The sequence below is a fragment of the Phalacrocorax aristotelis genome, chromosome Z, assembly GCF_949628215.1.
Source record: "Phalacrocorax aristotelis chromosome Z, bGulAri2.1, whole genome shotgun sequence".
Classification (NCBI taxonomy): domain Eukaryota; kingdom Metazoa; phylum Chordata; class Aves; order Suliformes; family Phalacrocoracidae; genus Phalacrocorax; species Phalacrocorax aristotelis.
The window spans coordinates 66,356,323-66,381,746 of record NC_134311.1 but is presented as its reverse complement, the minus strand read 5'-3'; the positions used below and the strand labels follow the sequence as shown (position 1 = coordinate 66,381,746).

The window sequence follows — 25,424 nt, the reverse complement described above, 5'->3', positions numbered from 1 at the left end:
CTTCCTTCTACAGTCTCAGAAGCTGGACAGGAACACATTGTCCTTAACTTGGTTTTGCACATAGACCTGCAGGATCCCATACTGATACACTTCATTCCCGCATCTACTACAGGAAGGTATCTTATCTCAAACAAAACTTTGTCGTTACAAAATCCCTATAGATATTTAACAGAAAATTGCACAAAATTATTCTCTGTCACACTTATCCCAAGTTGTTCCTCATTTCTTAAATCACTGTCTCCTCACCTCAAAGTCAGTCAATTTATTAAAAAATAAAACTGTAGTGACGATCAGTCACTGAGCACACAGGTCATACAGCCTTATTTCCCTAGCACAATGAGAAGAGGAATTTTACCTTCAGAAAGAAGGCTCTGCCTGTCTGATAACACAGAATTACTTCAATTCCCAAGCTCATTTCTTCTTCAGAGCAGCATCACAAAAACCAACCGCTGTTACTCCTCTTATGTTTATTTTAGACATAAATTTCTTAAAAGAAATATAGCGCTATCCACTTTTTTAAGGATGCAGTCTGCATTCAGGTTCCCAGCTGAAATAACCCTCTTGTTTTCCAGGCACATCAGTTTTCCTTTCATCTCCCTCCAAAAACTAATTTTGAGCACTTCAGCTATTTTATGTTTCCTATGGTTTTTTCTTATATTTAAATGTCCTAAGAAACCAACATTTCACACAGCAGTAAAAATGTTCTCACTCCTATTCTCCCCACCCTTTGCTCTTTTCTTGCCATCTCTATCCCAAAACAAATATAAAAAATAATTCCTAGTTTAAGGAAATTTCTTTTAATATAACATTAAAACATAACATTTTTAGTGTTACTTACTTGATCTCCCTTTCCAGATTTTGCTGCTTTCTTGGTTGCTTTGGTTTAGGTGCAAAAGTTTCTTTGAACTTTTCAGCTTACATTATGTCTATGCTGAAAATGTTACCCCTAAAATATCTGTCTTGCAGGCAATGCCCTTCCCATCAAATAGTAGCTACAAAAAGAAAACAGATCCTTTACTGAGTTCATGGAAAGAACACCTCCCATATGCCTATTTCAAAAGCTGGGTTCAGACCTTTAAAAATATAAACAAAAGTGAGTGCAATAAAAATGTAATAAAATAAATAAAAGTAGGAAGGAAAAGGCTTGGTGGAAGTTGATATAATTGCAGTGTATGCTGTCGGAAGAGGGAAAGTACATATTAGTGCCAGAGAGAATCCATTCCGTTGCCCTCAAAATTGTTAAGATTTCTAGAATATTCCCCATTCTGTATTAGAATGGCATCTGAATCAAAAGGATGCATAAAACACATAAAGGAAAGGAGATCTCACCTGGCACTCATGACACATGTAGGTGTTGCAAGTTCCCCATTCTACTGATGCAGACCAGAAAAAGTAATCACAGTTAAGGTCTGGTTGTTTAGCAACACATTCCTTCCTATTGTTTTGTCCCTCTCAGACCTACAAAACCTTTCTGTCAAAAATGAATGCCGGCCTTTTCTAACAAAAAAATTAGCCAAAGACAACTCCTAGCCAGACCTAGCCCACATATCTGAAGTATACTGGAAGTAGTCAAAGGGAACGATGTCGCACTCCAGACAAACAGTAACTTGCAGCTCTCAAACCTTTCGCTTCGGTGGCTCAGGCAAAACACATTCTACAGCATCACAAGGAAGAATTTCCAAGCTGATAAAAGCTTCACACACGAACAAGCTCTACACAGGCGGATGAAATAGGGAATAGAAATTTGCATTCTTATGAAGACAAAAGGAGATTTGGAATGTCACACTACTCCGGCAAGAGACATAAGATCATTCGGGGGCATTTTTTGAGCAAAAGGAGATAATTACACTCTCGACTCTGTCTTTGTAAAAGTGCCTAAGAAAAGTGAGGGTGGTCAGGACAGACTGGCTGCCCTTACTGGGAACACTGGAAACCACCGGTAAGTCAGTTAGCATGAGGGCTTCATTCTACATCTCTTAAAGAGAAGTCTTCCTCTATATTTGCTGTTCAAGGATTCTCCAGGACCTGCAGTGCATATTCCTGGGAGATCCCACCAAGACCAGAAGTCACTGGTTATGAAAGATTAACATGAATATTTGAGTTTTGGAGAATTAAAACATGTTGGCCGAAGATGAGCCAAAATTATGCCCTACCTGACCATTTGCCTCTCATAATTTGGGGATTGGAGGGATGAGAGGGTAACTACCCCACCCCTGAAGACTACGGATTGAGGGAAAAAAAAACACGTAGTAAGAATCCTGGGGCAAGGTTCCACCCCAGGTAGAAACTAGAGTTTCCAACAACTTGCTGTTGCTGCAAAAAAGCATATTTATGGTTGGTCTCACTCCTGGAGAATGCCTTATGGAAAGACATTATTGAGCTTCTGGAGATACATGAGCAGTATCTCTAGGCATTCAGCAGGTCTGAGTGGTACACAACTATGCATGAAACTTGGTAACAGATGGACCTGCTCCAGAGCTAGAAATTTTCCTGGCAAGAGGCTAAGCAGTGGGAGAGGGAAACAATATCCTCTCTCATTCTCCATTTAAAAGAGGCTTCATCTCATCTGTTTTACTTTATAACATCAGGTTTTCTTTTCTGTCCTCAAAAGGATCGGCTCCAAGTTACATGCAATTACATCTCCCAATAGGTCCACACTTCCTAGGAAAGTACAGATATGCTCCCCAACTAAACAGAATGCATCAATCACTACCTGTTTAGCAGCTCTTAGTAACACAGCCTTAAGCTTCAGGCTTACAGGGGTGCCCAACTATAGCATGAAACTTTACCAACATGAAATAAGGTATATGGTTGAAGATACCATCTGAGTTCTCGGTGGTGCACATTTACAGGTCCACAAAAATAATCATGAAGTATAAAGCTGCCAGAACCAGGAAGTGATCCTTTACAGCTTTTGTGCAGAAAATGAGTAGATGCCTACTAGGTGGCTTTTGCCAGATGACAGCAAACTACAGTGCAGGCAGACCAAGGGTAAAATAAATGTGGACAATCACTCACGTAACAGTTTCATGACTCACCTTACCCAGCCAGCTAGCTGCCTCTTAACAGTGAGACCATGTCCCACAATAATCCCCCATCCATTACACTGGAATATTACTAAAGAGGCAGTTCGGATGATACTCTGTTTCTCCTCATTTTCTGTCTCCCACTTCCAACAGGGTACATAGAATAAGGGCAAGACAAGCAATGGCAGTCAACTAACAGGGAGAGGAAAACAGATTCAGCTAACAGGAAGGTAAATTAGACAGAGGCATAGTGTTTCTTTGCCCTATTGATTCTTGAGACACTGTCTTGAGTCACCTTTCTTCTTTCATTTTTTTAGGACATTTTCCCATCTCTCTTAATGGGAGCTGCTTAAAGGAAAGCAGAAAAGAGAGGTAGAAGCTCTCTGAGGGAAGGTGACTGAGAAAAGAGAAGGAAGAGAGAAGTATGGGTACTGCCATATACTAAGGCAGTCCTGGTCAAGAGAAGGAAGCAGTAGGATGGAAAACAGGGCAGTGGGTCGCAGCTCCCAGAAACCACAGGAACTCTCTCGCCACCTTTTCAGCCCATGGCAAAGGACAAAAGAAACAGTGCACTAAACTACTCTCAATTCAGCAGTCCGGGACTCCTTCCACCCTGAGGGGAGAAAGAAGAAAGAAAATAAGGGAGCCCATGGTTGACGGGAATCAAAGCCCTGCATGCAAGTTGGCATGACTGAGACTTATACTCCCTTTACTCCTTCTCTGCAGTGTTTGCACTGCACTCTTCTCCCTCCACTACTAAAGCCTTCTTAGGGTAACTGTCCTCTCTGCTCTGATAACTTCATCTCAGCTCCAGCCTCAGAGCAGAATGGCAATACTCTTCTTCCACCATCCTCCTCCAAAAACGATACTCCACTCTTGTTAGAATGATGGATGCAAGCATACAGGCCAAATCCATTGAAAGCTTGTAAAGGCAGATAATTTTTGAAGAGAACAAGTATGTACATTGCATGGTTATGTCAGCAGCGAGGTCTCCTCTTTCCACATTCCTTTCTGCTGTGAAATGGCATTTTGTGTTTTTATTGCAACAAATAAAACAACTCTAATCAGAACTTCTAAAATTTACCATATTTTTCCTTCACATTGAAGTTGCATGCCATAGACTTAATCCAATAAATACTTGAATTTCATCATGAATGCATCATACTTTGAAAGTTTCCTGGCTGAAAGTTAGGTTTAATGTTTATCATAGCTCTTCTAAAACCAGGTTGACAGAGTTCCTCGACCACACTGAGTTCTACACCTATTTTTGTCTTCCTCATTTGTAACCTCAACCAGAAAGTCATGTGCACAGATTATTTCTCAATAGTTCCATGCAGTGCAAAATTTAGTACAATTCGCCCTGCCAAAATCCTAACTAATCTCCACACTAAAATTAGCAAGATGACCCGGTCAGATTTTCAGAGATTTGCAGTTCACACGGTGTCACCAATATAACAGCTGTAATGAAGCATCCGATTAGATTCTTTACAAAGAATGGAGATTATTTTTAAAAAAAAGGTAAACGGTTTCAAATAATCAACACTGGAAATATCTTACATATCTTGCCTCGTTACCTTGGCAACTTGCCACATGCAGGATTTTACCTAACTCCACTTTTACCTCTCCATAAGAGAGATAAAATTCATCAGTGATCTTGTATTTTACTTCTGAAAGTATATTTATCCTGGGGTGTTCAAAGAATTTCTTTTGCATATATAAAAATGACACACACAGGGTAAGATGCTCTGAGCATCACCTTCATCATATCTTTGTGTACCTACAAGCTTTCTTCCCAGTCCTTCATAGACTTTTCAGTTACATTTTAGCTCTCTGAATCAAGGTATTGTCAAATTCATGCCATTAAAACCACCTCACACCTTATACTCTCTGAAAAATTCTAGCTTTCTGTGAAATTAGAATGCAACTTCCACCTGATGGTATTTTTTAATATAGTTTACAATATAATTTTAATATGTAAGTAATGTAAATATATCTGTAAATATATATAACATATATATATAAAAGTAAGAGCAAGGATGGAATTAAGCCATAGGGGTTACATATGCAAAAACAAACAATGATTCTGTGGCAAAGATGGCAGACATTTTGTTTTTAACAGAAACATAATTCAAAGCAATGACTGAAAAATGAGATAAACTTTTAACATAAGTAACACTTACCAATCCTGCCTTACATTAAAAATATTCAATTGCTAAGAACACAAAAATACCCTTTGTGCTTTAGAATATGGGGTGCAATAAATTTACCTTTGCATCTAACGCCTTATATGGAGGTTCGGCAACTGCAAATAGCCCATTAGGAAAGCAAAGGTATTATGTTCAAGAGAACTAACTAACAGCGTACTCGGGCATCATAACCAGCAGTTGAAATGCTTATCTCAAAGGTATTTTCTCCTTGCTAATCTGTAACATTTTTGACTTCTTCAAAGAAAGCAGAGAGACCAAGGGTTCAAAAGGCTGGTAATGCCTTTTAAGCAGACAGTCTGAATCTGCGATAATCTGACAGCATGCTGTCCTTTTAGATGGTTGCCCAGGTGATAAGTAATTAAGATATTAACTGTGACTTCTCTATTTTTACTGTAAGTGAAACCTTAATCTTCAACACTTGCATTCAAGAAGAATGCATATTTCAGTCTCAAAAGTAGACAAAGCCCAGAGGGAAGTAGTTCATTTGACACAAGTGAGGCCACACGTGCAGCTACTACAAGTAACAGACTTCATTTTTAGCCACTACAAATTCAGCCTATTGAGGTGGTAGAGACAGAACAAAAAGTGTTGATCTCAGAAAGTAATTATACTCAAAATTAGTTATCCATTTCATTAAGCAAAATTAATTAAAAATACTAATTTGATGCCAATATCTTAAACTTTCATTTTAAATATTTGGCTGTGTTGACAGGAACATAGGCTGTAACACAGATCCTGAAATGGTAGGTCTGATAGCCTGCATTAGGGAAGTCTTAGCATAAGCCGACCTGAAACATCCAAGTCCACTGTAACTTGAAATCAGTATGCAACAAGATACCATGAAGTCACAAGCAAATGAAAAAACGGCTATGTGCAAGAAGGTACTGCATAATAGTCACAGCCATGTTGGGAATTTACTGAATCAAGGTTTAAAATAAGGACCTACTGATGTATGCGGAGCAAACCAAATTTAAACAATAATGCAGCAAAAATTTAATAAAATGCATTTTAGTAGCTTACTGAGTCAGAATACTCTAACTTTAAAGGGCTTATAGCAACATAATGTAAAGAAATAAAATATGAACAATGTAGATCAAACAAGTTATAGGGAAAAGTGTGAGAGACTGTGTTTTAGAAGCACAACCACCCACCATGGTATCTTTCACTCTATCCCTGTTTCACAAGCTCCAGTGTCTCCTGCAGCAAGTTGTGCAAATAATAGAGATACTGGATATTTGCACTGCTTCCCTTTCAAACACTTTGCCTTGTTTGGCTTGGCAAAAGAGTAGCTACTCTTAAGGTGTCATTTCTCTAGCTAGCACACAGTGTACGCAGTAGCATAATGCACAGCAACAGACAGGAAGTATAGCAGTATGACGTTTCTATCTAAGGTGCCTAAGAACACCCTATACACTACTGTACAACCTGTCCTTGGCAAGCCTTTCAAAGGCCAGAACAAGGACTCTACCTGCCAGAAACTACGTGACTGAACAAGGATTTGCAGGAGGAATCTCCTCCCTGTTACACTGCAGCACAGAACAGCAGGGTGCGAACCCACAAACATTCACTCCTTTGAAGTTGTTTCCCGGCTTTGCCAGGCATTCCTCAGCTTTGCTGAACCTTCTTTCCAGCTAAAAGAGTTGGTAAAACTGCTTCAGGACTTCCTAATTAGTTCTCCCATGTTGCACCTAGATGCAAGCGAAGCGCTGTCTCCATTGCTGCTATTTCAGTTACAGACAGCTCTGTAACACATTTTGTGGCTCATGCATATTGAAAAACATGTGACTTGATCCATGCAGCTGCACCGTTCTCCAGAAGAGATTGCCCATCTATGTATTTGGCTCCTTGCCAGCTCCAATTACAAGTTGCCTGCTAACCCCATTGCAGGATGAGAAAACCTAACCACAAGCAATTACCTCCTGTTTGGTAGAAGAGCTGGAAGAGAAGGCAGTTGCAGTCAGGAAGATGAAACACAGCAGGGCATCAACTGCAGCACAATGCCAAAGCAAAACACACTAAATCCTGAGGCATCTTGGAAAGTGGCAAATTACTCATCCCACAAAGTACCCACATCCCGAGATTACAGGAACAATTCACCCTTTGAATACCATTGCTGCAGGGTACATGACTGCTGTGCTACTTCAGTTTTCAAATCCATTTATTAGTATTGCCAATACTTGATAATGTCACTATACTTTTTCACATGGTATTAGAAGTTGCTTAAATGGTATCAATCACTATGATGAGGATTCTAACTTTATTAATGACGACATCTGTGCTTTAACCCGGTTCCCAAACCCTACCAAACTATACAAGACTAACTTCCCTATAATAGTAATACCATAAATAAAAACAATAGATGAGACTATATATTTTTATTAATTTAATTTTGAAGTAAATAATACTGTTCAACACAAGAGCAAAAGAAGGATTTTTATAACCTAGACCTTATGAAAAGCCTAGATGCATTTTCAAATCATTACACTGTTTTATGAGGAGCTTACCAGACTTCCATGAAAGTTCACGGAAAACTAGTTTCAAGGAAAAAGAAACTAAATATTTTTCTCCTGCCAGTAATCACTGCAGCCTCAAAGTCCAAAGAATTTCCATGAAAGTCAGCATTATTTCAAGCAATATTAATTCTAACCTATAACACCAGCAACCCACCAACTATCTGCACAATACGATAAAAGATGTCGTCTTCTCCATTCTAGCCCACAATGCTTGTCTTTTCACTGTTCCTCACAATTCAAACCTTCACCTCCCTCCCAGGAGCATCTGTGCAATCCCTACCTACACATAGGTGTCTCATTCAGAAATAACAGTATGAAGAAAGTGAATTATCTCTACTGTAAGCAATTGATCTTTCCACTCAAAATTATTTCTTTTTGTCTCTCCTTTTTATCACCCAGCAGAAATTTCTTTCCCCACAAGAGTCTAAGGAGCTTGAGTTTGACTATGTAAGTGCCAAATACCAATACAAATCATATCTGTTATCCAATGAATGTGCAATGGCAAGCATGAAGCACTGAAAAAAAAAAAAGAAGATCAACACTATGAACTTCAGCCTCAGAAGCCTCGGAGAGAGAGAGATATATAGATTTATAGATATCTAGATATAGATGATATAAACTAAATCTGTGGTTTCTGAATGGTATTCTGTTTTCAACTTACGTTAAATACACTCAATACTTAAATACACTTGTTCTGTTAAAAACAAAACCGATTGGGATACAAATCTATGGACCAAGTGTATGGGAGATGTAATGATGCAGCTGAAAAAAGCACAAAGCATTATTAGATACATCCCACCTAATTCACCTCTTTGGCAAGGCTGGAGGAATTGAAGGAACAAGGTTTGACATCTATTTTCATTTTGTAAGAAGAATAAAGTTGTTCTTTGGCTGTTTAAACCTAAACAACCTTTCTGGCTCACATAAACTTGTGTCTCTTTCATTCTAACTTCGGCAGCAAAGAAAAGTTTTCAGGTCATTTTTTTTCCCCTATAGCTCTTGTTATGCAGTCAGAAAAAGGCTGAGCTTCTACAGAACATGTGGGAGACTTCCAACCCATGGAAAGGGCTCATAACTGCAATGCAGTTCCATGAAAACAGTACAAAATTCTCATTATTATTTCACCACAAATAGAGCATTCAGAAGTAGAAAGTTCACCGAAAATGTAATAACACAGATACTACCATCTGCTAAAAGCAAGCAACATTATAAAAAAATAAAAACAACCAAACCCAAACCAAATAGAAACAATGCTCACAAACTATATTCTTTACCAACTGGGGTATGTAACCCCAGTACACCTAGCTGTGAGAAGACTCCTATTTCACAAGAAAATAGAGTTTAGGATGAGCTCCCTAATCAAAGAAAGTTTGCTAAAGAAATTACAATGCCACTAGGACACATCAGTCTTCCAATATTCTTTACATCTACAAATAAATACATTACACTGGAATTATTGTGTTGCTGAAGGTGATCTTTAATAGGGTAAGTCACTGAAACAAGGTTAGGGCTACCTGCAGATGCTAGTCATCCAACAACACAGCAAGGACCAGAATATCAGTCTTATTGACTAGGCATATTGATATGTAGAATATCAATATTTTATTTTTTAATTTCATTTCTACTTTATCAATGCATTTCAACAGATACAGAGAAATAACTACAGCCATATTAAGATCTTTAGGTATTGTGGAGTCTACTACAATGAACAGCTTGTGTAATAATCAGCCCTAATGAGAAGCTGAGAGCTTACACGTAAAAGACTTATTCTCACTGTCAATCCCACATGAGTTTCTTAATGGGCAAACACTTTTTAAAAAAATAAATAAATAATTCCAAGACCCATTAAAGCCGCTCTCCATTCTCCCATCACAAATATTCTCCAGTGCTGCTGTGTCGTTTGGGTTTTTTTTAAAGTAATAGAATTACAATAATAAGGTCAGAAAGCACCAAACTGTAGTTAAAAAAAACTAATCCCTATTTAGAACTTCACACACACATTACAAAAATCATTGATACTACTTTTAAAGCATTTAAGTCAGAATTTTTAGTTACAGCCAACTAATTAAATATATATATATATATATATAAATATACATAATTGCAACTGTCTACAACAGTGACAATTGCTCCCTGACAAAGCTGAGTATACATACAGTACTATACTTTCTGGGCTCATGCCAAAAATAACTCTTTCAAACAAACCTGTGTGGTTAATATGAAGATTCTAATGATGAAAAATAAGACCTTTTCACACATATCAGCCTTTTCACATGAACAGAATATTTAGTCTGTATTTATTAAACCACAGACATATGAATACCTACCCTGCATTATTACTGACTGCTGTTATTCCCTTTACTCCAGTCTTCAGTAAACCCCCAATGAGGTTTTCTGGAATCCCACACAATCCAAAACCTACATAAAATAAAAGAAAATTGAATATGTAATGAGTGTCTGAAAAAACACAAGTTAATCAGAAGTCTGAAAATGTCCACTGTTTAATTAAAAATCTTTTCTGAGTAGAACAAGCTCCTCAGTTAACTAAATAAACCAAAACTTCTGAAAAGAGTTGCACCCTAGTACTGGAATCTCCCAGTCACTAGATGCTTCCCCGTTTGGATGAAAGCCATTTAACCAGCAGAGGTCTGCTTATACACAAAGGGCATCTGGAGAAGGGCTCCATGACCTTGGCTCTCCTGATGCGGGTCAAACCACTGTACTCATTATTTCTCCTTCTCTTTCTACTCAACTAAGCCTCAGTTCTTTGCTGCACCTAACAATGTCAAACAGGAGGAGCAAGTTCTCCCTAACAGTTTAGCTTATAATTACATGATAAGGATCTGGGAATCTTAACACTCTAGGGAAGATGTTTAACTGGAAGCACAGAAACCCAGATCTGCACCTAGGCTGAGGTGCCTCATGCTCTATTACGCAAGTACCTAGTATGCCTAAAATGAAAGGCCACGCCACATTTGAGGAGCCTAAGTCTTAGGCCAGAATCTAGCATTACAACGAGTACCACCTCCTTCCCAACCACTTAGCCTCAGATCTCCCTTTGTTCCAACAACGTCAAAAAAATACAGTAATACTTCCTAAAAGACATTCTGCATCATTACTCATTTCCAGAAACGTTTCCCATGTTTTACAACAATACATTCATTACTTCTTCAATACTAAAAATCACTTATAACCTAGTAAATAGAGAGAATGCTTTTCTTTCAGTATATGGAACAGCATGAAATTGTGCAAATCATCCAGAATATTCAAATGCTTAAGTCACAGTGAAAGTCAGTATGACACAACTTCTTGACTCTTCTGGTAATGCTACACATAACAAATTAGTGTAACGTTGATAAGTATTATCTTCACTTCCTACAGGCAGAAACAGGTTAGGGTCACAGACACCAGTGACTAGGCAGATGGAGAATACAGAGAATGTTACCATAAAAATAATCAAACCAGATTTTACTACTTCACCACCTGAAATAACAATGCTTACTTGAAAAAGCCCAAGCTAATTTTCTGCAATCAAACTGGCTCAAGTAAAGTCCAACAGTTCACTAGTGAAGGAAAAAACTATTTTCCTGAGGCTTTTTCCCTCTCCTAAGAAACAAACTGGGATTTTCTCACCAAAAGAGTTTGCCCCTCAGTAGCAGAGCAGGAACTCACTTGTTTAAAATACCCATGGAAGTATATGGATTCTCAAATTAGTTAATATTAAAAGAAACACTGTAAACTAGTAAAAAGCATCTCTTTAATAGAACATGTAATTAAATCCATAAAGAATTTAAATATTTACCACCAACAAGTATAGTTGCCCCATTGGGTATATCTTTTACTGCTTCAACAGGATCAGTATAAAATTTGGTGCTGCGATGACAGCTGGTAGAAAAATAGCATCCACAAATCTGGAACAACATTAAAAGAAACAAGTGAAAGAATAAGAAGCATTATATAGCAGCTTTGTAAAGATGACCATCCCTCTGGCTAGATAAGGGGAAAATATATTTTAAAAGATATTGCTACTGTAAACACTAAACATTGCAGGTGGGGAGGGGGGCAGAGAAGGGTGCAGGTCTCCATAACATGGATTCTATGTCTCTCTATCCCCCACATCACCCGTATTTTACAACATTCATATGTATTATGAAGCCTTTAGGCTTAATATGAGCTGCATCAATTTGACAATATCCAAACAGATCTTAAATTTCTGAATTCCATCCTAAACTGCTGAAAAAAAATGCCTTATTGTGAACAGATTCACAAATGCAATTCCTCAGCATAAGTTAGAGCAACCCAAAAACTGCTCCAACCTATATATATTGCTACTTGTAGTTTCAAAGATATCCAGACACTGAACATAAGCAGAAATTGCTGAAGCAGCGAGCCTAAACCACCATAAAATTTGAGCAGAGGCCAAGGAACAATATGAAGTACAGCACTGTGCCGGCAGTACAGTAAACAGGGGCTCCCTTCAATGGAGTGAACCTTCCCCCAGCTTCCTAACGCAATCTTAGAGCTCTTTGTGTTTTTCAAGAACAGCTCAGAATCAGGGAGACTCCAACAAACTGATGACATAGGCAGGGTAAGAGGGAAATCAATACAAATTCCACCCCCAAAACTAGACTTCACAGTGCAAAGCCATTACGCAGTAACCACTGTAACTCATCTGTTGTATTCTTAGGTCACAGTTACCTTTTTTTTCCCTCCTTCTTTAAGTATCTTCCACTAATACTACCATGCATTAATATTAACCAACATCAAGGCACCACCAGCGCCTGACACTTAAGTCACTACATTGACACAGCCTCCATAAATTCAGAGGATTTGGCAGTTAAAATACTACCTACTGGTGTTTCCACTTCTAATTTGATTAAGAGTGAGGAAATTTTAAACTGGTAAAGGAGAAGAATGAGTAAATAAACAAGATAATCTACACGTTTTAACAACAATAGCCTAATTCTTGCCTGAAGAGTTGCCTTAAGATTCAGGTACAACCAGGGCAATAATTTTTGGCTCAGTTTCAAGATTACATAAACTGCCTTCCTTATAAAATTAAGGCTGCAAGACTTTATACTGAATTTTAAGAAAACCTTTCTGAATGGCAGCTTATCTCCTTCCCAGTGGAAACACTAATGTTCCTCTGAAGAGCTCAAAAAAACCCCAACCAATCGTATGTGAGTCATAAGGAATAGTGCCAGGTGAGAAAGAGTAAAAGACCCTTCCCCATGCTCAGTTATACCATGACTATTTCTTTCAGAAACGTTTTTTCATAATGACAGTAAGACTGCAAAATGCATCTCTTCTGGTTGCATTTGGTCAGCAAGTGATAAAATGAGCATTAAGTGCTGGCAGCCTCAGGAGCCCCAGTACAAGAGGGCTGCAAGCAGGTACAAGGGCCAGGGCTGGTGGGAAGCCAGGCCACTGCTAAGTAGCTGTGCCCACATATAGGAAAATATTTTTAAAGCGACCACATGGTACCTTTTATCTTCCCAAGCCCGTAACAGTGGGGAACAACAGAACAGCGTGCACTCCCAGGTTGGATGTCTCTAACGAGGCTAGATGCCCTTCTATACTAAGTATGTTCTTTTCAGTCCCTTTCCCCAACACTCTGACGTTTAAGAGCTCTGGGCCTTCAGGGAGACGAGATGCCAGGGATCACCCACACTCCCCTGTACATCGGGGCAGCAAGCTAAGTAAGACCTCTGCAGCTGGCCACAATTCTGGCTGCCTGGGTTTAAGAGAAAAGTTAACACGGGGACACACAAGCTCCTAGAATGGTCAACAAAATCGAAGTAAATTCTATAGAAGAGCAAAATATAACTTGGGAAAACAACGACTGAAAGATTTCTTATTATTTGTCCCTGAAGACATCTGGAAGAGTAAATATAGGCATGAGAAGGGCAGTATATGAGCTGTTTCAACGAAAATAAAGTAAGAAAAGCCACAGAAACAATTCTGGCTGACGAGACAAAGAGTTAGCTCGGCTATGGTTACACGTGGGCTGGAAACCATTAGATCAGTGAGGTTTGGCAGAAGCTTCCCCCAGGAAGAGCACGGCAAGCAGGCGGGCTGGCCGCAGGGCTGAGCTCCTCGCGTTTACGATGGCAACACGCGGCGGGGCTGCCAGGGAGCTGCGCTGGCTGGCCGGGGCTCTCCCTGCCCACATCTGCAGCCACCGCCAGAGAGAGCGACGCGGTGAGGGCGAGATCGAAACGGACAGCAACACACGGTAATTGTGCTGCGATTTCAAATGCAGGGGAACGAAAACAATATTAAACCCCAAAGCCGAGCCTCCGTGCCGGTCCCCCAAGGTCATCGCATCCCAAGCCGAGCCGCCGGGCCGGGCCTGCCCCGGGGCCGCGCTCTGCCCTCCTCCCGCCGCCCGCGGGCCTCATTCGGGCCGGGGCCTCCGCCGAACAAAGCCCTCCGCCTCCCCGGAGGCTGCTCCGAGTGCTGCCCCGGCACCCCGCCAAGGTCAGAGCCGCCCGAGCGGGCGCGGCGGCGAAGGCCCGGCAGGAAAGGGCGAGGGGAGGGGGGAGCGCGGCCGAGCGGTATTCCGGGGGTCTGTCCCCCTTACCTCAGCCCCGGCGCCCCGCGCCCGCGCGGCAGGAAAAAGGATGCGACGGCCGAACGGCGGCAGGAGAAATTTATACGCCGCCATCTTCGCCCTGCGCGGCTGTCGGGGAAGGGGAGCGGAGGGGCGGCGGGTTGGGCCGAGGCGGTGGCCGGTGCCGTCCGAAGGGGAGCGAGAGGACGGGTGCGGCGGGCGGGAGGAGGGAGGGTGGGGGGCTTGGCCCTGACGCCCACTGACGTCGGCGGCGGCCGAGGCGGGGCCGGCGGGAGGACAAGAACGGGGGGGGCCGTCGACTGAGGGGAGGCGGCAGCTGGCTGCCTTCAGGCGGGGTAGCCTGATGGCTGCCGGCTCCTTCAGGCGACGTCCCCCCCCCATCGATCGGCGGCTTATCCTGGGCCCGGGCGCGGTCCTGCTGAGGGGGGAGCAGCCCCCGCTCCTGGAGCCTCGGGGAGCAGAACCATCCCCGACCGAGCAGTCAGTGGTTTTGTTCTTAATAAGCCCTCAGACCCACGGAAAACAAGACGTGGACAAACCCATACGAGTTACTCCAGTTGCAAAGAGTGGGGGGGTTTTCGTCCCGGCCTTCGGTGCTCCGCCGTGTCCGCAGATGGACAGCTCCAACCCACCACTGCTTAAATTTCCATCCTATTACGTTGTGACCAAGGGCTAACATCACAAGAATTAAAGTTGGACAGAGGCTTTGCATGGTTAAGTTTCCGATGCGTAGCCCTCAGGGGGAGCCAGGCTCCGGTAAGCACATGGTCTGCACAGGGTGCCTGGATGCTATGTTTGGGTGGGAAAATGTTACTAGAATAGATGTATACTTGTTTAAGCAGCCATGTGATGTGAACTGCTGGCATTCCTGCTAGAAGGAAAATTCAAAGCATGCTTCTGCCATTATTTATGTTTCCTAAAAATAATCCAAACGATCAGTGCATGCCCTAACAATGCCTGATGGAACAGAAGGATTCACAGCAAAATGTGAGAAGCTATTTAGAAGCAAGAAAAGGGAAATTCCCCTCATGCACATGATGGGAGGTCACACTTCTTGCAGGTCACGCTGCTCCGCATTTTGTTTCGAGGCTGTCTCCAACGCAGCTGCCAGCCTCACTGTACTTAGCCATCGTGGTACGAACACGCAGCAGGATCAATTGCAATGAGGAAGCCAAGTTTTTAAGACTGTGCTGCCAGTCTCCAAAGTGTTTGTGCATACCTAGTCCATTTTATTCATAGTGCGGGTCCAGCCTTGCAGTTGCTGGTCCACGGCCCCTGCCATGCCACTCTATTATGCATTTTAAAAGGTGGTGGTACCTGTAGTTACAATTCACATAACAGACAAACGTTGCAGATGCCAGTGAAGTGTGGTGGAGAGACCTTTGCAGTCAGGAAGGTTTTGGGTTGGGTTTTTTTCACTGTATCTAGCTAGTCAGTTAAGTCTGGGGCAGTTCCAGGTATAAAAAGCTACAAATCACAGGGGCTTAGTGAACTGAAAAACAAAATAACAGCACAGCTTGTATTCTTCCAGGGCTAAGCAGCAGCAGAAAAGTTTCACAGGACAGGTTTTCTGAACCTCAGTTCTAACTAAATTTCATACAGACATGCAAATTCCTTAAGTCACGTTTCTTTTCACAAAAAAACCCACAACCATTGAAAAACATGTCTAAAAGAAGTTTATTCTCTTCAGTTCAATAATTATCTTCCTTTAAACCACCAGTGTGGATTCTCAAACTTACCAAAGTGCATGCCATCTTGAGTGCTTGTTACATACCCAACTAGCATTTATTCTGCATGGGATTTGGACTATTTGGAACTCCAGCAGCATTCCTCCTTGCAGGTTGGAGGAAGGGGGCTAACTGCATGCCACAGGTGTAGTGCATGAGTATTAATACATCCTTGGCCTATCTATTATGCAAAGCTGGTAATTCTACTTACATAAATTACAGTTTCTGAACCAGGAAATTGGGGGAATATAACTTTTCCTTATCAGGTGCTATGGGTTATCTAAAACCAAAATTATTTTTAAAAACTGCAAAGTCCACATGCTTTGGACTGATCTTATTTTGTTCATTGAAGTAAATCACATAACAGTGGTAGCATGCAAGACAAACACTTTTCAAGTTCAACAGCATTTACAAATGAGTAGTGGGAGAGTTTGGAGCCGTTGGTGCCACAAACAAGTCAGCAGGTAGGCATTCTGGAGCTAGCACAGGTTAATCATTATATACACTGTATAACACCAGCTTACTTATATTACAACAAGCATAATAAGACGTCAAAGCCAGCACTCCAATACTGTGAAATAACATTTCCCAAAGAGTTAGCAGATGGGGGGGGTATGTTTAAATGTTTGATTTTTCCCGTACAGGGGGAAGAACCAGAACTCTGAGATTAACAACTTTGCTTCTAGACAAATTTCTTAAAATTTGGTTAAACTTGACCTAGATTTTAGCTAATTAAAATTTAGCAATTTTGCTTTTTTTCAGATCCATTGGCAAGAAAATTCAGTTATTGAGGGGAGAAAATCGCATATAGAGCCACACAGAGGGGAAAGCTCATTAAACTATGCAGCAAATAGAACATATACAGAACACCTAAACTCGCTCCAATATGTTAATAGGTCCCAGTTCTGAAACAAGAGGTTGGTGTTTAAGTACTTTTGAGTATTACTCGAAATGCTGAAGTATTTTTTATATTAATCATTTAAGAGCACTTGAAACTCATCTTTGGATAAAGTGGAAGAAACCTGATACCCTTGGTAAGAGATGAAAAGTCAAAGAAAATTGAAAGATTATTTCATAGCATCTACATCCTCCTGGACGAATAGAGTACTACAGGGAAGACAAATGAAGGAAGTATATAAAAGTTACAATATAGGCCTAAAGGCATTACATAATTAGAAATATATTCCAGCTGAGAACATAAAAATAATTGCAAGCTCCTGTGCAGTGCATTCAACAATTTTATGATGGACTCACAGCGTTTATAGGAAATATATTTAATTACAGGAAGACAAAAGGACTGCCAGCTGCATCACCAATGATTACACTAGTAAGCCACATGAACTTAAATATTCAACTTATTACAGGTTCAGGTGAAAGGAAGGGCACTACACAGAAAAACGGATATTTACAGGTTTAGTGGAAACTACACGTGTTAAAAATCAGCAGGGATTTGGCAAATGCAAGTTCATACATAATTAAACCTAAATGCTAAAGGCAAAATTAAATTGGAAAACAAACAAGAGAAAACGCAAAAAGCCATCTTCCAGAGAGTTATGGAAATGAAAGCAAATAAGAGAACCACAGAGCCAAAATTTTCAAAGGAAACAACCTGTGGAGCTCTTGAGGAATCCCTTTGCCGACTAACTGGCAACATAGCCTCTTCACAGTGTTAAGCTTAAGATCAAAGGGGATGCAAAAGTATGAAAGGATCCTGAAGCTACATAATAATCAAGAATCAACAACCCTTCTTTATCCCTGAAGGACCTCTTACACAGACAATAGACAATGAACAAATATTTTTGTTACAATGAATATCATAGTAGAATACAGGAGCTCACCTAATTAAGGAAATAAACCTAATTAGATGAGGAGGTTCGTATTGTGAAAAACAATCTGGGGGGATTTTTTTTGTCTCATACTAGTCCAGTTGCCATTTTGGCTGTCCCATATTTTTGCGAGGATGCCCACTTTCATATAGATGATACAGAAGTTTCTACAATATGTCAGACTATCATATCATTATTACAAACTAAGATAAGCAACTATGCAGGACTTTTTAGAAGCCACTAAACTTTTTATACTCGCTCAAAATTGGAGAATTAAAGTTACCACAGCAAGTTATTCACTTAATAACCTCAATAGCACTGAGAAACAGTCACTGAAGTATCAGCATTTAAACCAGCAGTTTAAATCCAGTAGTCTTAAAAATACAAAACTTCAAACTTTCTGACCACTACAAATGCTGCACCTCAATTCAAAACCACAGTACTTACAAGGTGTAATTATACAGTACTTAAGGTGTCATTTTTGTTTAAATAGAACCACAAAGTCTGTTACTCAGCATGATACCCATGGCACTTCTATTCACGTTTATATATTGAATATTTAGTAACTGTCATGAACACTGTCTAAATTAGTTAAGTGTAATAACCTTCAACAGCCGCAGCCAGTATGTCTACTAGTTCTGCAGAAAGGGTAGGTGACTTATCATTCCTTTACAGCAGGAGGGAGGAAACAACAAAATCCCTATTCAGCAGATATGTGCGGACACCAGCTGCACAAGTTCCATATGTTTGTGTATTGATGTTTATGTAGGCTGCTTTAAATTCCTATTCTGAAAACCCTGCTAAGCTCTTACTCCTCATTTTTGCCAGGAATTTTTTGCCACAAGAATGCAACACAAAAGGAAAGTGGGGGGTTTTTTCCACCCTCTGGCAAAGCTGAAAGAATTGGGTTATTTTACACTCCATACAGACAGTGTTGTAAAAGAGCAAAGGTAAATATAACAAAAGGGGCTACAGAAACAATAAACTGTAAACAAGAGTCCTGAGTAGCTGTCACACTGCAAGTCAGTTCATGTTTGGTAGCACTACTGTAACAGGCTTTTCTGGATTCTGCAATGCAACGTTACATTAATAAGCTTCACGGGATACTTTCAAACACATAGAATATACCTTAAACTCAGAACCTAGGAGGGCTTTGTAACACGACTGCTGAAGAAATCTTTTTCTTTGTGTTTAATACACAGCTTACAAAAACAGATATTAAGGTTTAATATGATAATGCAGAACTTTGCAGACGTTGTACACAGTAAACAGTTAGCACTCCCCTACACCCCACCCCGTACCTCACTGCGGTTAGTGCCGTACTGTGAGACTGCAGGACAGCCACCAGTGTTGGAAATGAAGAAAAGCAGCACCTGCCTGGTCTGCAAGTTTCACCTGTAACTCTGGTTTCCTCTTTGAAACTTGGACTTTGCCATCCATTTCATGGGTGTGGAGCTTAATTGGCAAGCGCCGTTTCTTGGCTAGAAGAGTCTAGCATGCAAACTCATGCATGCAATCCAGGCCATTGTAATTTTTTTAGCACCAACTGACTAGGGAGCCAGTCTTCTGTGTGTGCTGACAAAACCAAGTGGCGATCCATTCTCATCTGAATTCTTTTGCCTAATTCTTCTCATCCATCCAGCTGCCGGAGGAACAGCTGTCTGGAGTTCAGAATGGCTTCCCTGCTACAGTGGGCAGCTCATCAATGGCTTAGTTAATATTCTCAATGGTCCAAAACTTACACATCTAATAGGGAAGCAGACAATCATTTCCTGTGATATTTCACTTCTCAGTCACAATCAAATGAACAGAGGAATTAGTAAGGAAGGTATCTTAACTTTCACACAGGATAGATGGCAAAATCTGACAGTTTTGTTGTTAATTTTGAAATTAACCCCTCAATTCACTCATCCATCTTTTTAAAAGGCCTCTTGAAATCAGTTAGTCTTAGAATATCAGGTTTTCCTTCAGCTTTCCCCCAGTTTTGGTAAAGTCTATCTGTCTTTATTATAAACCTGGTTCTACAAATACATGCTCAAAAGGAGCTTGGAAGCCTGCTAAACCTAAGCACAGGCTCCCTCCATTTACAAGCACACAGCTGCTGGTTGCAAAGCTCTTAGGCCTCTTATTCTCAATTTCACCAGCTGCAAACATCTCACCAAAGATCCAGATGGTTTGTTTCACGGGCCAGTTTGAAGCCATACCCTAACAGTTCACTGAACACTTCTGTACTCTGCTTTTGGGTTTTGCAGAGTTTCAGGGAAAACATTTCAGATTGACATCACTACCACAAAACGTCCCCATGTATACTTCACATGACTCTAGATTATTTATCCAAGTGATGAACATGATGCTTTTTGGTTGTAGTGCATTTAAATCATTTACAAATTGAAGCAAGCACTTCCAGAGTTTCACTCAGCTGGCAAGTTATCCACAACATAAATCAGAAAATATATCAACAGTTTTGGATTTCCCATTTACCTCACAGGGTAGAACCTTGATTACCATTATCATGGTTTGCCACTCCAGCAGTTGTGCATTGTAACAGAGGAATTACCTGTGACCAGAATAGGTCTTCAAAATCAGTATGCTTGTATATATTTTCTTACGTCTTTGAAAGATAGGTTATTTGGCTGAACTTAGGTTCAAGAGGGTACTCTCAGCAGGCCCACTCCCAGGTTACAGATTTCCAGCAAGCCAGCCAGAACACTGCAGACACTCCACATCCTATTCCACACTTAACATACAAAAAACACAGACTTCTTGCCCTAGCAGAGACACTACATGCATTTGCATGGTTGAATATTCAACTGTAGTACAGGAAGGGGGGGGGGGGGCTTTTAAAACAGGTGACCCTCCAAGTTATGTTCATCTGAAAGATACAATTACATTGAGCACAACTTAAAAGGCAGCATTATAAAGAGTGCGAAGAATGGGCAGGAGAACAGAGCAGCTGAACTAGTACCCTTCCAAGAGAAACGCTTGCCAAACTAGGGCGTGACACCTCTGTCTTGCATTCTGAAGCGCACATTGCTTCTCATCCATTCCATGATCCTTTCAGGAATGTTGGTTTTGGTTTATTTTTTTCTCAAGAGAAACCCCAGAAGAACCAGAAAAGCTTAAATGCTAAGTGCTACATAGATTAATACAATACTCCAATTTAGATGTAATTTTGCTATGATCCAAGGGAATTAACTGTATAAAACCTCTTATGGTGGCACAAAACTTTACTAAAAGCCAGATGAAGGTTTTCTGAAGATTTGTTACACATTACAGTTTCAGAAGGAAGTTACAATCTCTGCTTACAGCCGTCCAGGTCAGCTTCCTGATCCAGCTGCTGACCAGGTCTGCAGAAAAAATGGGCAGCATTCAGCCAGATAAGCAAGCTAATCTTACACACCAAACCATCACATGACTCCAGGATTAATAAAATTAAAGACGAGAACATGCAATTAGGGACATGAGTCTGGTCACTTGTTTGACCAATTGAGATTACTTCTGTGTTAGCTAGAAGCCAACTGTGAAGTAATATCCTAAATTGCATACACGGTAACTGTAACAGTTGGAGACAGATATGAAGACTGCTGTAAGCAAGATCTCTCAGACCAACACGTACAGGAGCACATAAATGAGATATGCAGGCACAAGCATTCTTCTGCGTGAAGGCGTCCACAGTATACACTATTCTTTGATCAATAACCATATAACAGAAAAACACAGGCTTCCTTGCTTGTTGCAAGTTAATTGTTTCATTGCATTATAGAAGATTGTACACTTTATACTCACTTTTTAAAAAGAAACTACTTCAGCTCTCCCTTGAGCAGCAAGAAGTAGTTCCTATCTGTCAGTCTCTAATTCTCCCTTCTTCTAAGGAGGTCACTTTAGAAGAGAGCAGTTCCAATATCGAAGTTCAGCACATGCCACTTCAAATAACCAAAAAACAAACTGCTAAATCATCTTGTACATTGAGAACCCATTTAAATGCGAATCACATACCCTGTTGTCCCAGTTGCAGGTGACCACATTGTAAGAAAGCAGCTGGTTTATATTTTCTCAGGGCACCACCTGAACTATACACAGAGTAGAAGGCAAGTAAAACAAAGAACGGTCACTCAACATTAGGCAAACAAAAATATGACACACCTACAATGTCTGTGAATATTTGGCACTCACATGCCTTTCCAGAATAAATGCGTTTCACCTGTGTTGACACAATGGAAAAATTCATTACAGATCACCCTTATGCCCTGATTTCACATTTGGCATCAAGAGTATGAATATCAAATGCTCTGACTTGAATATATTTCAGACTGAGTATATAGAATTATTTGAAGAGGTCTGACTGAATTTGGTATGTCCTTATTCAATGCCATGACATTATCTGCTATGATACTGAATTGCGGAAATCATTTCATAGTGCTAGTTGCCAGGAACATTGAGGAAATCTTTGGTAGCTATCTTCCACTTAGCATTATTCTGAATAAAATTCAGTTTCACACATGTCCTGGTTTTGGCTGGGATAGAGTCAATTTTCTTCCTAGTAGCTGGTACAGTGCTGTGTTTTGGATTTAGTATGAGAATAACGTTGACAACAAACTGATGTTTTAGTTGTTGCTGAGCAGTGCCTGCACTAGTCAAGCTTCTCATTCTCTGGTGGGTGCACAAGAAGCCAGGAGGGGAGGAGGCACAGCCCAGACAGCTGATTCAAACTGGCCAAAGGTATATTCTATACCATATCACATCATGCTCAGTATGTTAACTGGGGGAGTTGGCTGGCGGGCAGCAATTGTGGCTCCGGGACTGGCAGCATCGCTTGGCAGGTAGTGAGCGGTTGCATCTCTTGTTTTTTCTCCCCTGGGTTTTGCCTTTCTCTCTCTCTCTCTCTCTCACACATTGTTTTCCATTTATTATTTATCATAATCATCATTATTATGTTTTAATTATTAAACTGTTCTCGTCTCAGTCCGCAAGTTTTCTATCCTTTGCTTTTCCAGTTCTCTCCCCCATCCCACTGGTGGGGAGTAAGCGAGTGGCTGTGTGGGGCTGAGTTGCTGACTTGGGCTAAACCACAACAGTTCTTTTTGGAGGCCAATGTGGGGCATGAAGGGTTTGAGATGATAACAGTTGCTGGTGACAGCACTGACTCATCTGTTCTCAATATTAGTTTATCCAATCTGCACCATGCTTTTGTTTTTGCAGTACTTGTTAAAGATTGGTGTTGGTTTCTGCAGTTTGCTGTGCTCTGCAGTGATTAGAGATGTTTTGCCTGGGAGATTTGTTATTAAAACACTGGCCCTGAGCTTTATCTGGTGTTTGGGTTTTGTACTGAAGCTGTTGCTGTACCTTGGGTACCACCTGCCGTGGTTTAGTCCCAGTCAGCAATCAAGCACCACGCAGCCACTCGCTCACTCCCCCCTCGTGGGACGGGGGAGAGAATCAGAAGAGTAAAAGTGAGGCAACTCATGGTTTGAGATAAAGACAGTTTAACAGATAAAGCAAAAGCTGCGCGCGGAAGCAAAGCAAAACAAGGAATTCATTCACTCCTTCCCATGGGCAGGCAGGTGCTCAGCCATCTCCAGGACAGCACGGCTCCATCACACATAATGGTCACTTGGGAAGACAAACACCATCACTCCAAACATCCCCCCTTCCTTCTTCTTCCCCCAGCTTTATATACTGAGCATGACGTCATACGGTATGGAATATCCCGTTGGTCAGTTGGGGTCAGCTGTCCCGGCTGTGTCCCCTCCCAGCTTCTTGTGCACCCGGCAGAGCATGGGGAGCTGAAAAAGTCCTTGACCAGTGTAAGCGCTACTTAGCAACAACTAAAACGTCTCCACATTATCACCACTGTTCCCAGCAAAAATCCAAAACATAGCCCCATACTAGCTACTATGAAGAAATTTAACTCTATCCCAGCTGAAACCAGGACACCACCTCATGGAGACAATTAGCAATTATACACCCTCCTCTGAGAGGTTTTTTACAGAGGAAATACAGAGTGACGCCTTCACTACCTTCTTCTATGTTGTTTCCTCCTTCATTACAATAACTTTTCAGTATCTTGAACATCCTTGGGTAGTTAGGATACTTGTGTTGGTATTTCTTGAGAATATTGTTTTGGTTTTGTCAAATGTTAACAAGCAATGTGAGAATATCATCCAGAGATCTGCCCCAAGGCTCAATAGTTATGGGTGGCAGGGTATGTGGGGTAGTATGGGCAACTGCCTAGGACAGTGGGCACCCCCAGTGTTTTGAAACTTCATCTCTGAGCAAGTGCAGAATCCTGAAAAACTACTAGAGTATTTGGAGGAAGAATGTTGTCACCCTGGCAATTCCAGAGAAGCACAAATCACTGCAACGTGCTGGGGCCTTGCCCATGCCTACTGAGCCCTGCTCAACAGTATTCAGTACCCCCAAGAGGAAGAGAAGGCCTCTGGATCTGAAGACGAAAAGAGACAGAAAACCGACAGGCACTGCGGCCACTCCAACCCGTGACAGGCACTGCAGCTAAACCAGAGAATCAACCTGTGCTGGTATCAGTTGTCCCTGTACACAAGAATAAATCTTGGAAGTAAAAGTCAACTCATTTAGAAAGAGATATTGGCAGCATTTGAAGGGGTTTGAGCTGCTTCAGAAGTGGTTGATGCTGAAGCACAGCTCCTCCTGGCACCCCAACTGCCGGTGCTGGGCTGGATGTTCAAAGGAAATGTCCCCTCCACACACCATGCAACTGATGCTACATGGAGTAAACGGGTTGCACTGATCACCCAGTGGGCTCAAGGAGGAAGCCCCAGTCGCCCAGGAATCTTGGAAGTGATCATGGACTAGCCAGCAGGCAAAGATTTTGGAATATCACCAGAGGAGGAGGTGACAAGTGCTGAAGAAGCCCCACTGTGTAACAAACTATAACAAAAAATGAGAAGCAATATGCCCTGCTCACTGATGGGTCCTGTTGCCTTGTGGGAAAGCACCGGAGATGGAAGGCTGCTCTATGGAGTTCTATATGACAAGTTGCAGAACCTGCTGAAGGAGAAGGTGAATCGAGCCAGTTTGCAGAGGTAAAGGCCATCCAGCTGGCCTTAGACATCGCTGAATGGGAAAAGCGGCCAGTGCTCTATCTCTATATTGACTCCTGGGTGGTGGCAAATGCCTTGTGGGGCTGGCTGCAGCAGTGGAAGCAAAGCAACTGGCAGCGCAGAGGCAAACCCATCTGGGCTGCCACATTGTGGCAAGATATTGCTGCCCGGGCAGAGAACCTGGTTGTAAAGGTATGTCATGTGGATGCTCACATCCCCAAGAATCGGGCCACTGAAGAACATCGAAACAACCAGCAGGTAGATCAGGCTGCCAAGATTGAAGTGGCTCAGGTAGATCTGGACTGGCAGCATAATTATTTCTAGCTCGGTGGGCCGATGACACCTCAGGCCATCAAGGAGAGATGCAACATTCAGGTGGGCTTGTGATCAAGGGGTGGACTTGACCATGGATGTTATTGCGCAGGTTATCCATGAATGAGAAACATGCGCTGCAATCAAGCAAGCAAAGCGC

At 41.4% G+C, this 25,424-nt stretch overlaps 1 protein-coding gene across 1 annotated transcript in view; it reads right to left on the bottom strand.

Moving 5' to 3' along the window:
* OXCT1 (3-oxoacid CoA-transferase 1) overlaps positions 1-14,561 on the bottom strand; it is a 79,962-nt gene extending 65,401 nt beyond the window's left edge. Inside the window, exons 1-3 of the mRNA XM_075079378.1 lie at positions 14,330-14,561; positions 11,549-11,657; positions 10,074-10,164 (exon numbers count right to left, since the gene is read on the bottom strand). Coding sequence (XP_074935479.1) covers positions 10,074-10,164; positions 11,549-11,657; positions 14,330-14,413 — 284 coding nt within the window. The 5' untranslated portion in view covers positions 14,414-14,561. The remainder of the gene's footprint in view (positions 1-10,073; positions 10,165-11,548; positions 11,658-14,329) is intronic.
* Between the last annotated feature and the right edge of the window lie 10,863 nt (positions 14,562-25,424).